The sequence below is a fragment of the Colias croceus genome, chromosome 12 (assembly GCF_905220415.1).
Source record: "Colias croceus chromosome 12, ilColCroc2.1".
Classification (NCBI taxonomy): Eukaryota; Metazoa; Arthropoda; class Insecta; order Lepidoptera; family Pieridae; genus Colias; species Colias croceus.
The window spans coordinates 1,161,890-1,181,810 of record NC_059548.1 but is presented as its reverse complement, the minus strand read 5'-3'; the positions used below and the strand labels follow the sequence as shown (position 1 = coordinate 1,181,810).

At 32.6% G+C, this 19,921-nt stretch overlaps 1 protein-coding gene across 1 annotated transcript in view; it reads right to left on the bottom strand.

Moving 5' to 3' along the window:
* Positions 1-309: 309 nt before the first annotated feature.
* LOC123696201 overlaps positions 310-19,921 on the bottom strand; it is a 60,334-nt gene continuing 40,722 nt past the window's right edge. Inside the window, exons 26-29 of the mRNA XM_045642262.1 lie at positions 5,591-5,736; positions 1,384-1,499; positions 939-1,030; positions 310-326 (exon numbers count right to left, since the gene is read on the bottom strand). Of these exons, the coding sequence (XP_045498218.1) occupies positions 310-326; positions 939-1,030; positions 1,384-1,499; positions 5,591-5,736 (371 nt within the window). The remainder of the gene's footprint in view (positions 327-938; positions 1,031-1,383; positions 1,500-5,590; positions 5,737-19,921) is intronic.

Genomic DNA, 19,921 nt, shown 5'->3' with positions numbered 1-19,921 from the left:
ATGTTAAACTAATATGAAAGTATGAGTTCGGAATCCCAACTTATTTGGGTTGAAACTCGAAAAAGGGATTTAGGATGGAACTTGGAGGTTAAAGTTTTTTCATTTCACTTCTGTGCTATTAGTGCGAGGAAATTTGGTTTTCTTTAAGTATCGTGTTCTCTATAGAATAACCTATTGAATACTTGTAATATTATTATCTAGTGGTAGGTGGTCTCGAAATATTTATGATATCAATGATATAGAATTTTAAGATAACCTTTTATTATGTATCTTTACTTCTTGCTTTATTCATCGTTATCCGTTGATAAATCATTGATTAAATTTCTCTATAAATAACATAATAAAAGTTTTACAAATACACAAATATGTAGATATAACTTAAATTTCAATTCTTTACATGATTTACAAAATTCTATTTGTAAACATGTAAATTATACAATATAATATAATCAGATAAACAAACAATATTATTTATTATCTTGTAACATAGCTACACAGAACTAAATTGAGAGCGTGAACATCTAAATTATTCCGCCATTTTCCCGGAGTCGTCTCACTGAGATACTATTTGTTAAACGTAAGGCTTCAATTACAAAGAGAAATGTATATTTCGAATTCAAAGAAATCGTTTTCGGTATCGATTTTCTATTAAAAATGTTATTTTCATTAGCTTACTTCAGATTCAAATAATTAAAAATGTGAGTGATTTATTGACTTCCTTTTCGTTCTACGCACGGTTATTGCTTTCCATTCAAATTGCGTTGCTTAAAACTTACAAACTGTGTAAGCACTCAAAAGTTCTTCGAAAACACGTTCTCTATTGGTGAAAACTGAATGGAAATCGGTGCATTAGTTTTTTTTAAGTTTACCGCTACCAGGCAGACAGACAGAGGAGAAAATTTTTGTTTTATAATATAATATAGTTATAAATAACTCACGATTCTCCGTAATTACATAAGCGTGCACGGCGAGACGTGCTCGAGACGGGTTCAACACGCGCACGGTACGGTTCCGATCCGACGACGACATCCTGACGACAAAATTCAAATTCAAATACATTTATTAATTGCTTGAACACGTACATTAGATTTTGTATTACAAAGTATTGCGATACAGTGTTCGACATGTGAACTGGCATGCAATCGTAATAGGTAAAGTTTTTCTATATAGGTAACTATAAGATTTTGAAAGAAAGAAGTTGAGTTTGGAACTGCCCATGTTTGCTTTTTTGTCAAATTCGAATAAAATATTCGAAAAACTACTATCAAGATAATTTACCAACAAGAAAATCGGCCAAGCTCGAGTCGGACTCAAGATATTATTGGGTTCCGTACATATTCTGCAAAAAAATGTTAAAAATATAAAACTTTTGAATGATCTTACCAAAGTATAGGCGCTTCATTAATCTTTTCATGTCCAGGTGAATGTAATGCAAATTGTAGAGGTGGTCCAACCGCTTCGATCCATACGTCCAGTATTAGTGGTTCGATATTTTCGATCTAGAGATATTAATTTGAAATAATATATTGATGTTAATTAATAACAAAGATCTTTGATAAATATTGTGATCGATTTTTAGTGTGTAACTAATCAAAATATGTTTGAAGTTAAATAAAATGTTGTGTTTAATTTAGGAAGCCAAATGGTTCTGCCCCAATCTTTTATTTAACTTCTGCCAGACAATCTTTTATGTTAACATAAATGCCAATCCGCGCGATTACGATACTTTTGCCTTACTGCGGACGAGAGCTAAATCTCTAATGAAAATTTGCTACACTGCCTTTGTTACATCCATAGAGAACGAGATAGGTTCTAACATAAAAGCCTTCTGGAGGTTTGTGAATTCAAAGAAGGATACTACTACGTACCCTAACATTATGAAATTCCAGGATCTGATGGCATCTGGCAGTCAAGAAATATGTGATCTTCTGGCCAAGTATTTTAGCTCTGTGTACGAGGAGTCGGAGACAAATATCGACACAAATTTAGGTACCAGTGTTACTACAGATTGTCTTCAGGAGATCACACTGACAGATAACGAAGTCAGATTAAAATTGAAACAGTTAGATCCTAACAAAGGCATGGGCCCAGATGGTATTCCTGCAAAACTATTTAAAACGTGTGCAGTGGAACTTTGTAAACCTCTCCGAATAATATACAACATGTCATTGAAGACTGGAATTTTCCCTAATGAATGGAAAAAAGCGCATGTGGTTCCTATACATAAGTCGGGTGATCGCTCTGACTGTGCAAATTACCGACCTATCAGTCTTTTATCGACAACAGCCAAGGTGTTTGAATCACTTGTCTACGACCAAATCTATAGCCATATAAAATCTCTAATTTCCGATAATCAACACGGATTTGTCAGGGGGAGATCGACCATCAGTAATCTCCTTATTTTCAAAAACTACATTTGCTCCTCATTTGCTAAACGCGGTCAAGTCGACTGCATCTATACCGACTTTAAAAAGGCATTTGATAAGGTCCATCACGAAGTTCTTTGCAACAAAATATCTTCATTTGGCATACACGGAAACCTTTTTCGCTGGATAAAGTCGTACTTAACGAAACGAAGTCAGATAGTTGTGATTGGTGGTCATAAATCCTCACCTTTTTTTGCCTATTCTGGAGTACCGCAAGGTTCTCATTTAGGTCCCTTATTTTTCATAATGTTTATTAACGACCTTGCTCAAACCCTCAACTGTCCTTGCTTACTTTATGCTGATGACCTAAAGATTTTTAACACTATTGTATCTACAGATGACTGTCATAAACTACAAACGGACCTCAATACTTTACTGCAATGGTGCAAGAACAATAGAATGTTTCTCAACCTTGATAAATGTTTTAGTATATCTTTCACCAATAAAAGTAAAAATATTATGAATTTTCAATACAAATTAAATGATCATGTTTTACAAAATAAATGCGTTGCTAAAGATTTAGGTATACTTTTTGACCAAAAACTGTCATTCCGTGACCACTATGATCAGATGATTGGAAAAGCGCTCCGTATATTGGGTTTTATTTCTAGATTTTCAAAGGAATTTCTCAGACCATCTACATTTATTTACCTTTATAATACTCTGGTACGCACGAATCTGGAATATGGGTCAATCATTTGGTCACCTTACTACCACATTCATAATGACCGTATCGAGAGAGTACAGAAAAAAGCACTTCGATTGGTAAACTACAGATTTAACGCAGGAGACAAAATATCCTATGAAGATAAATTGGAGATGTTTAAGGTCACGAAACTTTCAACGCGCCGACAGTACCAGGATCTTATATTTCTTCATCATATTATACACTTTCATATTGACTGTCCAACTCTGCTCTCACTTCTTAATTTTAACATAAAACCTAATCCCAGACACCCTTCTCTCTTCTGCATAAATGTTTTAAAAAATAATACTTCTTTCTATAATCCCATGGTCCGTATGTGTCGCCTGTATAATGATTTGACTTCGCGTAAGCCTAACACAGAACTTGACGTATTTGATCCAAAACTGGGTAAATTTAAAAATCAAGTCAAAACCGTGCTCAAGTTCTATGATAATTTAAAATTTAACTTTCATAGTTCTGTTTATTAGACATAATTTATTGTTATTTAACTACTGTAATGAAATGTAATGAACTTTATGTGATTGTATGTAATGTAGGTATTTATTGACTTAACTGTATTTTATATTTTATGTGATTGAATGTAATGTAGGTATTTATTGAATTAACTGTATTTTATGTGATTGAATGTAATGTAGGTACTTATTGACTTAACTATATTTTATGTGATTGTATGTAATGTAGGTATTTATTGACTTAACTGTATTTTATGTGATTGAATGTAATGTAGGTATTTGAAATGAAATGAAATGAATCTATGAATTGTGCTAAATAATATAATTTTTAATATATTTTTTTTAACCTCAATTGTGCTGTGTACACACAATTTGGCTGGCATTTTACCGCAACATGATTGTGATTAAACTTGTGTATAATTAGTCAAAATTGTCAGCTGTGATGTGTACCTATTTAAATAAATAAATAAATAAATAGATTGTCTGGCAGAAGATATTTTGCTAAACGGTATACTTTCGTCTTTATAAGCAAAGTGCCTCAAAAATAGAGAAGATCTAGGTATTCTGTATTCATTATTAAAGCATTGGAAAGCTTAACAATTGTTATTGGCAATTTCTAAATACGGTTAAAAATAAGTCAAGATCACTCATCATGCCATTGAACAATTCGTAAAATATGGTATTTCATCAAAAATACCAATCAAAAACATAATTACCTCTATAGCGCGATCAAATTACAATATCAGCTACCCAGCAGGCTATACTTTATCCTCTCTAAAAGCTTGTTAATGTACCGTGTATAGTATGTACTTAGCTCAGTACATTCTCTAGTCCGTGTAATGTGTATCCGCCTAATGACTTCATAGTGCTTTGCTGGATTATCGTGTGGAAAATTTTAATCGACATTTTTCATTGTTAGTGTATCATAGTTTTAGAGGAGCTGCTATGGAGATGTTAATTTGTCAATAATTAACAAAGGAAAATATCGCAAAAATTTAGTACTATAGTCGAGCCAATTTAATAGGCAACATTTGACGTCTATCAATTTTATCTTCGAAGAGAGGTAACCTGCTTAAAAACATCGATTAAAGTGTATTAATCGATACGGTTTTGAAACATTTGTCAATCGAATTTATTAATTTATGATGATTTTTATTCACAAGTAATCAATGCATTCGATTCTAGATGTCAGATTTCGATTTTTAGAGTAACGTCTCTAGTATTTAAAAAGAAAAAAGGTTTATTGACACAAAATTGTAGCGACGTCAGTTCTTCAATTCAGAAATTGTTTATTATGTTTAGGATGGTTTATCAGTAAAATGAAATCTTAAAATTACTTGTATCGGACATTATTATTATAAATATGTAATCGTAATTGAAAAAAGTTAAGCAAATGTGCAGTTCTAACAAAACGAAATATCATGTTACGTTGTTGAATATTGTTGAACTGTCAAATGTTGCCTATTAAAATGGCTCTACTATAGTTACCAATAAGTGACTCGACATAATGTCGACAAAAACAAGTATTAGAAATGATAATTTTAAGATTACTCTTGTCTTTTCAATACTGCATCTAAAATGTTTCAGTCTTTTTGTGACCTAAAAGTGGTATTGTAAAAGTCATCTACATTTATTATTTTTTCATGTTAGTATATTCGTTTGAAGTGTTTTGAAGAACTCTTTGAGTATAAATTGAATTACCTCGAACGATTTAGACACAAGTATTAAATAAAATAAACATACTCTGTTACATATTATGTAAGACGAAAGAAAGGTATGATGTAAAGACTATAATTGTATGAGTGACTCTATGTTGTTAAATTCATTATTAATCTTCTACATATTATGTAGAATTTATGTTGAAAACAAAATAATAAAGTTATCGATTTCGTGTATTATAAATTATAATACTTTTCACACAAGTTTCGACTCGATGACCACGCGTGGCTCTTTTGACGTCATCTGCCCATTTGTCTGTTGGAAGGGACCTTATATTCAAATGTTACCTGTAACAGAATCTGGTCATGGTACAGCCCCCAGCAGTCCGCATAAACGCTGACCGTGACCTCTACTTGACCACACGGAAGCAAAGTGTCTTTGGACGCACACTCGATGACCACGCCTGGCTCTTTGACGTCATCTGCCCATTTGTCTGATGGAAAATTTTAATTTAAAAACACTTTTATGCAAGACTAGCTGGCGTTTCGTATGGTCGATGCATAGCATAGTGTATATCACTCAGTGATCACGTACATATCAATGGTGAAATAATTTTTAAAATTGGTCTAGTTGTGTTTGAGATTAGAGCATTCGAACAAACAAACTCTTATGCCTTATGTTTTTTATTAAAACCCAAACATATTTATTAAGATCCATGAAATATAAATTCTTTAATATTAAATTATATGGGCGGGCAGCATGATGTGTTTCCATGTATCATACATTTAGACTAAGCAGGTGTGAACGTTCTGTCATAATCTAAATCCCGTCTAAAGTCCGCGAAACACTTAATAATAAAGTGTCTGACATGGAGAATATTAATGGTCGCTCTATGTTTTAAAGTATCACTTTAACCTCTATGTTTTTAATGTATTTTGAACCTTAATAACATTTACCTTAAAGTGTTAAGTATTAATCTAATATAAAAACTAGTCTTCCCGAACTTAACCTTTCCTGAATAATAATGTCGTTATAATAAGATTGAATACATAATTCCTAAAGCTCTATTCCTAGGTATTAAACTAGTGCTTGAAAGGCCAAAGTTTGTTACGTCGTTAAGTTAGACCGCGGATGGTTTGATACTATCTCACAAGACTACCATTGATCTTGGAAGTTGACAGAAAAATAATGAGTCAAGGTGCTTGAAGCAAGCATAGAGACCAAATTAAATTGTTGTAAAACTTAATAAGAGACATTGAGATTTGAGATACATACGAAAGAGATACATAATTAGATTATTTATGGTTCTTAACTGCGTTTCTATTTAGTTTATACAATCTCATCAACAAAGCTCAATAACACTAATTCTAACAGATCGTTTTTGCCAAAAAATGATAATCAATCAAATATTTAATAAATTTCTACACGAGCAATAGCTTGTCCTAATATCATCAACTTTGATGTATTACCCTTACATTAAATTCCTCCAAGTTTCCCTTCTCATTCACTCCAATAAAACTATACAAAACATTGATAGCTTCGAAGCAATTCGCGCCAAATTGTCGACTGCGTCTGTCAACGGTCCAAAAGCGGTTTTATGAGGGTACCCGCCATTCCTGTGTCGCTTGAATGGGATGAATTTGCTTTGTATATTTTAATATTGTGATGTTGATTCTTTTGAGATGTAGACTTTTAGTTAAGGCGCGGAATAGAGTAAAACCCAGCTCTAGCCGTTTTTTGTACTGTTTTCTGGAGCTATCTCCTTCTTATCCAAAAGATATATCAACTAAATAAAAATACATTAAATTTCTACATATTCTTGGCTCAAAAATGGTAAAAGTATTTTGTTATTTTATTGACTTAAAGTTTAATTAATCTCCTCCCAAAGAAATCCCAGAAATTAGAAATAATAATTATGTTTACCGTGTATCTCCTCTTAAACTAATGATTCTTTTGATTTGGTATTTACACTATTGGATAGGCAATTTCATTACGAAAATTATGGTAAAAATTTTTTTTTGATAAGACCTATACTAGATTTTATAAACATTTTATTCAAAATTTTGGGCGTATTCGCAACTATATCTCTTGCGCTTGTATGGGAGGTTCAGTCGGCCGCTAGGTCTCGAGGGTGAAGCTTGTGTCGTTTGTCGCCGTGAGCGTCACATGACAATCACGTGACCCATGTTTATTCGAATAGTACGAATATCAAACAATGAGCGAGGAATAGACGCTACTACTATTAATTTATAGTGAGATTTTAGAAATCATCAATAATATAATAACTGGTCAATGAGCTTTAGTTATTATAATATATTAAAGTGAAACTTTTATTACATCGTCTCAAACTTTTTGGTCTGTGTAGCGCATGTCGCGTGACGCACGATATGTACGATAATTATCGTACAAATACGATAATTTTTAGTTAAATGTCTATAGTGTGAAAAAAGTTTCACTTTTACCGTGGTTTCATAAAACCACACAACATTTTTTTTATATAATTATGATATTTAGTTTTTAAAACATTCAAATGCTTTATAAATATAATTTTTTTAATAATCGAAAATATTTTATAAAAATTATTATAAATTTATTAATTTATGCAATAAATCACATTTTACTTTTTAAGTTTTTAGTGAATAAGTATTAGGATTAGACAAACAACATTTGAAGTTTTAAGTACGTATACTACTTTTTGTCATGGGTGTCATTTTCATGGTTTTTGCGGTAGCTAAATTACCCAATATGAGGTCAAAACTAAAATCCAAGATGGCGCCGAGAAAAATTTTACATCTTTTTGTCATGGGTGTTATTTCCATGGTTTTTGGGGTACCTATTAGCCAATATGAGGTCAACATTAAAATTCAAGATGGCGCCGACGATAATTTTACATCTCTTTGTCATGGGTGTCATTTTCATGGTTTTTGGGGTAGGTATAAACCAATATGAGGTCAAAACTAAAATTCAAGATGGCGCCGACGAAAATTTTACATATTTTTGTCATGGGTGTCATTTTCATGGTTTTTGGGGTACCTATTAACCAATATGAGGTCAAAACTAAAATCCAAGATGGCGCCGAGAAAAATTTTACATCTTTTTGTCATGGGTGTCATTTTCATGGTTTTTGGGGTACCTATTAACCAATATGAGGTCAAAATTAAAATTCAAGATGGCGTCGACGAAAATTTTACATCTTTTTGTCATGGGTGTCATTTTCATGGTTTTCGGGGTAGGTATAAACCAATATGAGGTCAAAACTAAAATTCAAGATGGCGCCGATGAAAATTTTACATATTTTTGTCATGGGTGTCATTTTCATGGTTTTTGGGTTAGCTATTAAGTTATTAACCAATATGAGGTCAAAACTAAAAACCAACGACGAAAATTTTACATCTTTTTGCTATGGGTGTTATTTTCATTGTTTTTGTGGTAGCTTATATGAGGTCAAATCTAAAATACTACAAGGCGCTGACAAAATTTTGATATTTTTTCGAAATGGATGTCATTTATGTGGTTTTTCTTACAATCGTTTACATATTAATCGAAAAGAATTCAAATTCTGTAGTTTAGGTGTAGCTTTTTGAAGTGAAAGTTCTATAGGCGCGTTGAGAGTAAAATTTCAAGGTCGCGTCATGGTAATACCCTCACGTCATGGAGTAAGGCGGCGATTTTCGTATCTATAAATCTTACCAAAGAAGTTTCACTTCTGACATGTGTTCTCGGCTCACGCGCTCTTTTTTATTTTATTCTCTTCGTTTTAGTATATTAGATGAACTCTATTTTAAACAATTAACAAAGTTGAGCGAATACAGTGAAAAAGCGAATATCTGTCGGAATATTGACACAGAGTTTCGTTTTACATTACATTTCTAAATATGTATTTCAATAATCAATGCTCTTTTAAATTGATTTCTCCCGTAATATATAGGATTCGACTAGATAGCAAATTTGAGTATTTACGCCGTGGCTCAAATAATATCACAAAATTCGCTTTCGTGATAGATCTTGTTTTTGATACATAAAACAAGGCCTTTGAAGCGAAATTTTCTCCTTTAAAGTAAACTAAAACAAAATAACAAATACAAGCTATATAGTCGAATTCTTGAAAATGACACCCATGACGAAAAGATGTAAAATTTTCATCGGCGCTATCTTACATTTTAATTTTGACCTCATATTGGTTAATAGCTACCCCAAAAACCATGAAAATGACACCCATGACAAAAAGATGTAAAATTTTCGTCGGCGCCATCTTGAATTTTAATTTTGACCTCATATTGGTTTATACCTACCCCCAAAACCATGAAAATGACACCCATGACAAAAGGATGTAAAATTTTCGTCGGCGCCATCTTGAATTTTAATTTTGACCTCATATTGGTTAATAGTTACCCCAAAAACCATGAAAATGACACCCATGACGAAAAGATGTAAAATTTTCATCGGCGCTATCTTGCATTTTAATTTTGACCTCATATTGGTTAATAGCTACCCCAAAAACCATGAAAATGACACCCATGACAAAAAGATGTAAAATTTTCGTCGGCGCCATCTTGAATTTTAATTTTGACCTCATATTGGTTTATACCTACCCCCAAAACCATGAAAATGACACCCATGACAAAAGGATGTAAAATTTTCGTCGGCGCCATCTTGAACTTTAATTTTGACCACATATTGGTTAATAGGTACCCCAAAAACCATGAAAATGACACCCATGACGAAAAGATGTAAAATTTTCATCGGCGCTATCTTACATTTTAATTTTGACCTCATATTGGTTAATAGCTACCCCAAAAACCATGAAAATGACACCCATGACAAAAAGATGTAAAATTTTCATCGGCGCCATCTTGAATTTTAATTTTGACCTCATATTGGTTTATACCTACCCCCAAAACCATGAAAATGACACCCATGACAAAAGGATGTAAAATTTTCGTCGGCGCCATCTTGAATTTTAATTTTGACCTCATATTGGTTAATAGGTACCCCAAAAACCATGAAAATGACACCCATGACGAAAAGATGTAAAATTTTCATCGGCGCTATCTTACATTTTAATTTTGACCTCATATTGGTTAATAGCTACCCCAAAAACCATGAAAATGACACCCATGACAAAAAGATGTAAAATTTTCGTCGGCGCCATCTTGAATTTTAATTTTGACCTCATATTGGTTTATACCTACCCCCAAAACCATGAAAATGACACCCATGACAAAAGGATGTAAAATTTTCGTCGGCGCCATCTTGAATTTTAATTTTGACCACATATTGGTTAAAAGGTACCCCAAAAACCATGAAAATGACACCCATGACGAAAAGATGTAAAATTTTCATCGGCGCTATCTTACATTTTAATTTTGACCTCATATTGGTTAATAGCTACCCCAAAAACCATGAAAATGACACCCATGACAAAAAGATGTAAAATTTTCGTCGGCGCCATCTTGAATTTTAATTTTGACCTCATATTGGTTTATACCTACCCCAAAAACCAAGAAAATGAGACCTATGACAAAAAGATGTAAAATTTTCGTCGACGCCATCTTGAATTTTAGTTTTGACCTCATATTGGTTAAAACCTACCCCCAAAACCATGAAAATGACACCCATGACAAAAGGATGTAAAATTTTCGTCGGCGCCATCTTGAATTTTAATTTTGACCTCATATTGGTTAATAGGTACCCCAAAAACCATGAAAATGACACCCATGACGAAAAGATGTAAAATTTTCATCGGCGCTATCTTACATTTTAATTTTGACCTCATATTGGTTAATAGCTACCCCAAAAACCATGAAAATGACACCCATGACAAAAAGATGTAAAATTTTCGTCGGCGCCATCTTGAATTTTAATTTTGACCTCATATTGGTTTATACCTACCCCCAAAACCATGAAAATGACACCCATGACAAAAGGATGTAAAATTTTCGTCGGCGCCATCTTGAATTTTAATTTTGACCTCATATTGGTTAATAGTTACCCCAAAAACCATGAAAATGACACCCATGACGAAAAGATGTAAAATTTTCATCGGCGCTATCTTACATTTTAATTTTGACCTCATATTGGTTAATAGCTACCCCAAAAACCATGAAAATGACACCCATGACAAAAAGATGTAAAATTTTCGTCGGCGCCATCTTGAATTTTAATTTTGACCTCATATTGGTTTATACCTACCCCCAAAACCATGAAAATGACACCCATGACAAAAGGATGTAAAATTTTCGTCGGCGCCATCTTGAACTTTAATTTTGACCACATATTGGTTAATAGGTACCCCAAAAACCATGAAAATGACACCCATGACGAAAAGATGTAAAATTTTCATCGGCGCTATCTTACATTTTAATTTTGACCTCATATTGGTTAATAGCTACCCCAAAAACCATGAAAATGACACCCATGACAAAAAGATGTAAAATTTTCATCGGCGCCATCTTGAATTTTAATTTTGACCTCATATTGGTTTATACCTACCCCCAAAACCATGAAAATGACACCCATGACAAAAGGATGTAAAATTTTCGTCGGCGCCATCTTGAATTTTAATTTTGACCTCATATTGGTTAATAGGTACCCCAAAAACCATGAAAATGACACCCATGACGAAAAGATGTAAAATTTTCATCGGCGCTATCTTACATTTTAATTTTGACCTCATATTGGTTAATAGCTACCCCAAAAACCATGAAAATGACACCCATGACAAAAAGATGTAAAATTTTCGTCGGCGCCATCTTGAATTTTAATTTTGACCTCATATTGGTTTATACCTACCCCCAAAACCATGAAAATGACACCCATGACAAAAGGATGTAAAATTTTCGTCGGCGCCATCTTGAATTTTAATTTTGACCACATATTGGTTAAAAGGTACCCCAAAAACCATGAAAATGACACCCATGACAAAAAGATGTAAAATTTTCATCGGCGCCATCTTGAATTTTAATTTTGACCTCATATTGGTTTATACCTACCCCCAAAACCATGAAAATGACACCCATGACAAAAGGATGTAAAATTTTCGTCGGCGCCATCTTGAATTTTAATTTTGACCTCATATTGGTTAATAGGTACCCCAAAAACCATGAAAATGACACCCATTACGAAAAGATGTAAAATTTTCATCGGCGCTATCTTACATTTTAATTTTGACCTCATATTGGTTAATAGCTACCCCAAAAACCATGAAAATGACACCCATGACAAAAAGATGTAAAATTTTCGTCGGCGCCATCTTGAATTTTAATTTTGACCTCATATTGGTTTATACCTACCCCAAAAACCAAGAAAATGAGACCTATGACAAAAAGATGTAAAATTTTCGTCGACGCCATCTTGAATTTTAGTTTTGACCTCATATTGGTTAAAACCTACCCCCAAAACCATGAAAATGACACCCATGACAAAAGGATGTAAAATTTTCGTCGGCGCCATCTTGAATTTTAATTTTGACCTCATATTGGTTAATAGGTACCCCAAAAACCATGAAAATGACACCCATGACGAAAAGATGTAAAATTTTCATCGGCGCTATCTTACATTTTAATTTTGACCTCATATTGGTTAATAGCTACCCCAAAAACCATGAAAATGACACCCATGACAAAAAGATGTAAAATTTTCGTCGGCGCCATCTTGAATTTTAATTTTGACCTCATATTGGTTTATACCTACCCCCAAAACCATGAAAATGACACCCATGACAAAAGGATGTAAAATTTTCGTCGGCGCCATCTTGAATTTTAATTTTGACCTCATATTGGTTAATAGTTACCCCAAAAACCATGAAAATGACACCCATGACGAAAAGATGTAAAATTTTCATCGGCGCTATCTTACATTTTAATTTTGACCTCATATTGGTTAATAGCTACCCCAAAAACCATGAAAATGACACCCATGACAAAAAGATGTAAAATTTTCGTCGGCGCCATCTTGAATTTTAATTTTGACCTCATATTGGTTTATACCTACCCCCAAAACCATGAAAATGACACCCATGACAAAAGGATGTAAAATTTTCGTCGGCGCCATCTTGAACTTTAATTTTGACCACATATTGGTTAATAGGTACCCCAAAAACCATGAAAATGACACCCATGACGAAAAGATGTAAAATTTTCATCGGCGCTATCTTACATTTTAATTTTGACCTCATATTGGTTAATAGCTACCCCAAAAACCATGAAAATGACACCCATGACAAAAAGATGTAAAATTTTCATCGGCGCCATCTTGAATTTTAATTTTGACCTCATATTGGTTTATACCTACCCCCAAAACCATGAAAATGACACCCATGACAAAAAGATGTAAAATTTTCGTCGGCGCCATCTTGAATTTTAATTTTGACCTCATATTGGTTAATAGGTACCCCAAAAACCATGAAAATGACACCCATGACGAAAAGATGTAAAATTTTCATCGGCGCTATCTTACATTTTAATTTTGACCTCATATTGGTTAATAGCTACCCCAAAAACCATGAAAATGACACCCATGACAAAAAGATGTAAAATTTTCGTCGGCGCCATCTTGAATTTTAATTTTGACCTCATATTGGTTTATACCTACCCCCAAAACCATGAAAATGACACCCATGACAAAAGGATGTAAAATTTTCGTCGGCGCCATCTTGAATTTTAATTTTGACCACATATTGGTTAAAAGGTACCCCAAAAACCATGAAAATGACACCCATGACGAAAAGATGTAAAATTTTCATCGGCGCTATCTTACATTTTAATTTTGACCTCATATTGGTTAATAGCTACCCCAAAAACCATGAAAATGACACCCATGACAAAAAGATGTAAAATTTTCGTCGGCGCCATCTTGAATTTTAATTTTGACCTCATATTGGTTTATACCTACCCCAAAAACCAAGAAAATGAGACTTATGACAAAAAGATGTAAAATTTTCGTCGACGCCATTTAGTTCCTTTAAAGAATTCAAATTTCCGTCCCCAAAAGTAAATAAAGAATCCAATTTCGGCTACAAAAGGTCACAAAATCTACAAAGGTTTTCACGCGTCGAAAGCGTTAAACAAGCGGTAGAGACAAAACTAAGCGGATGTAGGAAATGACTCTCAGAGGACAGTGATAACAGTGAAATAACTATAATTACGACCTTTTTCCATGAATTTCGCTGTTTTCACACACATAGATAGAAGTTATGAAAGATTCTGAATTGTCTCTTGAGAGCGTGAATTAAATGCCTTGTATTGTATATTATGTTGTTATTTTTGGCACTTTATTTGAAAAGGGAAAAAATGATATTTTAAGTGGTTTTCTAGTTTCTACAATACGACCTAGGCACTCATTTAAAAGAGTAAAATTAATAAAACAGTCGCAAAATGTTTGAACATAATTAATTAATAATGAAGCTCTTAGCTTCTAAATTTCCATGTTTGAACAAAAACTTTTTTTGTTATAATAATTATTATATATATTATATATTATAATAATTGCGTTATTTGATTGATATGTTAACTAAAGTAAAATTAAGTTATTAAGCTTCAAATGAACACAAAAATTAATCTTGTCATGAAGATAAAGGTATTAAGATTACTCAAATATTTCATCTCTTGATTAAAAGGTAAAATTGTTGAAAATTTTCATCTCGAGAATTGCGTTATAAATAATAAGTACCTACAGGATTTTCATGCTTAACTAGCTGTGCCGCGCAGTTTTACCACCACAGTTTTAGTTTTAGTGTCTAATTATTCAAATTTATTTAATTAACTGAAGTAAAAATTATTATTTTCCTTAAATAGAGCAAATTTACGATAGGTACATAACAAAGATACATTTCATCTTTAAAATTATCACAAAATATAATAAACTAGCGGTTTTAGCGGCTTCGCCCGTGGTACATATTTCGCAATAAAAGGTAGCCTATGTTCTTTCTGAGGGTCTAAAGATTATCTGTGCCAAATTTCATCAAAATCGGTCCAGTAGTTTATGAGCCTATTCATTACAATCAAACAAACAAAGTTTTCTTCTTTATAATATTAGTGTAGACATACAATCACAATATTTCCCTTTGTTTATTTATTATCTGTATCCAATCTTAGTCCAAAGCCAATCAAACAATACCAAAGATACGATTTGTAAGCGGTCCCCGGTGAGTTTGGTAAATGTTGGAACAATAATACAATTATTGTATGTGTAATGTTCTTGTCTAGACTTAAAGATTTTCGTTGAGTTTGATAATCGAAGTGATTTTGTATCAACTGAAGGAATTTATGTTGCCTCAAAATGTGATTTAATATAGTTTTTATTAAAGATATATTATTTAAATTGGTGAACCGTATTCTATGGAAAAGTGATGTGTGTATACGTAGGTATACACAGATCACATTCTTTGGGAGTCATAATGGCTTATCGTAATATTATGTGTATACAACATAATATATGACCATGTATCTTGTAGTCCCTGTAATACATACATATTATGGTGTTTTTGAAATCGGTTAATAAGATTAAAACATAGACATGACATACACTAATAGCTCAGTTGTAATATTTAATACACACAATATCGCTCTATTAGAATAATTGTTATAGTTAAGTCCTTTCAACTTTCAAGTTCACTGATACATTTAATTTACAGGCGGGTATAAATAACAGAATATTATATTTGTCGACCTTAGTAAACTGAGCACCTTGCTATTGTTCCAGGTGTTAAAGCAATTTCATACTTAAGCTTCTTAGTGGTTACGTTATATAAAGACATACGGCTTATTTAATAACATACTACGTTCCCTAAATTTAATTACAAAATAGCCTGCTTAAAATTACGATACCTATGTGTTTCGTATGTATCTAATTCCTATTATAATTGGATACAAAAGACGTACTTTTTTTTACCTTTTTTTTATTAAAAAAAGGAAACTTATTATTTCATCATGTTTTATGTTCGGGACATAGTAATTTCTAAACGAATTTTCCTGTAAATCTGTGTCACATTATCACGATGAAATCGCATAGATGTGGATTAAATTTAATATAGATAGGTACAATCTTGGAATAGATTTGGATTAAATTGGATATAGACGCTTGGAAATAAAGCTTGAACAGGGTAATTGGGTAGTTATGAATTGGTGTAATATAGATAGTCCGTAACGTAAATAAGCAACTGGCATTTATAGCTCACAGACAGATGGGACCAATTTTACTACAGTTTATCAAATTATATTATTATGTTGCCTGAAAACTTATCATATCGAGTCATTGAAGGGCAATGATATATGTAATATCATTGTTGAAGGGTTAATAAACTTCGAACATATATTTATTCAATTAGACTCCTCCTAGAAGCACATTAGTATCGCCATAACATAGATTTATCATTTACCACCAGTTCGAAAATAAACTAAGAAGCAGTTAAAAACGAAATGCATACTTAATATTATAAATGCGAAAGTAACTCTGTCTGTCTGTCTGTTACTCAATCACGCCTAAACTACTGAACCAATTTTCATGAAATTTGGTATGGAGATATTTTGATACCCGAGAAAGGGCATAGGCTACTTTTTATCCCGGTAAAATCACGCAATCCCGGAAATCCCACGGGAATTGGAACTATGTGGGTTTTTCTTTGACTGCGCGGGCGAAGCCGCGGACAGAAACCTAGTACTTCATATAACAAGTTTACTCTATTGCTAATGTTTGTATCTACTTAAAAAGTCTTAAAACATGCTCTTTGTCCCGCAAGCAAGATAGTTTTAAATGCAATAAAGTCTTATTTATTTGTCTGACCGTGATTTTTCGGAAGCATCAGTATGATTTTTTGCATAGTGCTCTTAGATTACAATATGAAACTCATGTGATTTTCCGTGAAGCTCAAATGAGTTTCATATAGTACTTTTATAAAAATGTTCACAGATTATTTTTTTACTAACTATGAATGCACGTGGAACTGATTTTTTATCTTGTATCCTTTCGATTCGAACACAACCCCTTTCATTGCTAATATATAAAACACTATGAAAGATTGCCTGACAAAGTTGCTTATTAGCGATAAGGCCGCCTATTTAACACGGTTCCTTATCCTTTTATTCTATTTTCTGTATTAATGATGTAAATTTAATACACTAGCAAATACCAACTTTAAACAAAATAAGCGTAGTCGCAGGCGAAACTAAGTTCCTACATTAAATTGAGTCAGAATTTGAATCTACTTGAACAAAGATCAAACAACGCCAACACGGTGACGAATCTCGAGGAAGCGACAATATTGTACTTTGTCTGAATTAATTTCACGTTTCGGTTTCCTGTTAAACACAGAGTTTCAGACAATCGCTTTATAATAATACTAATATCTTTAGCTTCATATTATCTGGCCAAATTTGAAGGTTCTTACTCAATCTTTTTACTATTAAGATGAAACTTATAAACTAATGTTATTTATAATATAATATAATGATTGTATGCCAGTATATATAGCGAACCGCCTCCTTGGTACAGTGGATGACGCGTGAGCGTAAAACTGAGGGGTCCTGGGTTCGATTCCCGGTGGAAACGAAGAAAAAAAAAATGTCTCAATCTGGTAGGACACAGAAGGCTGATCACCTACTTGTCTCTAAAGATAATTCGATCAGTGAAACAGATGTATAAAGCATTTGCCCCTTACCCCACTTGGGGACATGGGACTTAATTTTTACTTTTTTATAATATATAGCGAACATAAAGAAATAAATAAACGAAAATTTGATTTTTTTTAACTTTAAACAACGCAAAAACTGAGGGGATTTTAAGAAAACTTTACAGTGCTGAAGAATAAAAACGTACAACACTATACGAATCATAAGTCCAGGTTATAATATTATGTTCATTGTACTTTTTTGTCTGTATGTAAGTATAACGTATTTTAAAGTTATTCACTAAAGTACCTTCGCTTACATTTTTTTATATTTTTAGCTCCATTCTTATTTCTTTATTCACGAAAACTGTAGCACGTTTAATCCTCTAGTCTCAAAATAAAATCCTGTATTACTTAAAAATGGTGGATAAATGAATTTTACATCTGTTTCATTGTATCTTTATATTCCACGAGACAACGAAGAACATATCTATACTAATATTATAAAGCAGAAGAATGGTTTGTATGCTTGAATGCGCTTATCTCAGGAACTACTGGTCGGATTTGAAAAATTATTTAAATGTTACATAGTCCATTTATTGAGGAAGGCTATAGGTTATATATCATCACGCTAAGACCAATAGGAGCGTAGCAATGAGGTTTTAACCGCAGGGCACAGCTATTTGGGCCCGGCGACGGGCGGCCGCTGATGGGGTCACGGACGAATTATTCTACCTATACATATACCCGTGGCCCTGTCGTTGATGTGGCTTGAAGGAACACAGTGGGGTTTTGGTCGGTAGAAATCCGACATAACCCACGGCCTCTTCTCCGGCTCCCGTGCGTATCTATGCAAGATTTCCCCACTTACAAAAAAAAAGGTGTGTCTTTTTTAATTTTAGAAGCAAAGATGTTAAAATTTTCGTAAAACGTTTTGCGCATGATATCTATTTCGTATTAATTAGGTATGATATGAAAGTGAACGAAATGTGGCTTGCTTTTCCCTCACAAGGGAATACATTAATTAGTACGAACTGAAATTTTATGCAACAAAAACGTATATGTACGTATGTATGTATTTACTAGCATAGATTTTATAGTAGTAGTTTTCTATGATAAAGTATACCTGTTTCTAAATTTCTTTTACTAGTTATTTGATCGAAGTAAATAACTCTTTTTCTAGATGCTTTCGATTATCCGAAAAAAAAAAGAGACAATAAACATATTCATACGAACGCTATACTTTTCAAAAGAACTACAACTATAAAGCGATTTTCAAGTAATCAAGTAACAAACAAAAAACCTCTACCAAAGCTTAATATTGGTTTGATAGCCAATTTATTTAACCTACATAGAATATTTATCCAACTGTGTAAATAAGGAAATCCTATCGGTTTACGCTGAGCCTTTTCGGTGTCTCATTGAACAAGCTGACAAATATTTTCTCGACACTCAATTAGTTGAGAAACGTAAGATCACAAGAGTGATAAGTAAAGTTAAGGAATACTTTGGTATGGGAAGTATGTACATATTATTATTTGAGGAATATTTAGATATTTTTTTTTACTTTCTATAGAACTATTCTCAACCAACTGAAAAATAATTTATTGTAAGTAAATGCAATAATGTTGTAAACATTTAAAAAATATGATGTAACTAAGTGCATATAATTACAAAATATGCAATATATAATATTATAATACCGTTATCAATTTTGTACTTAATATTTAACGTTCAATAATATATATTAATACACAATATTTATTTATAAATCGTATCTATACATATTATAATAAATCTGTAGAAGGGTCAATTCTGTACATTGAAAATATTGAAAAAATAACTAGCAGGGGGTGTTACTGGATCGATACCAAACCCAAATATGTGATTAAAAAAATTTTTGTCTGTCTGTCTGTCTGTATGTGAAGACATCACGTGAAAACTAACGGTTCGATTTCGATGAAACTTGGTATAATTATACCTTATTATCCTGGGCGTAAAATAAGATACTTTTTATCCTGGAAAAATACGTAGAAAAAAATTAATCTTAATTTTTCAGTTTTATCCATAGACG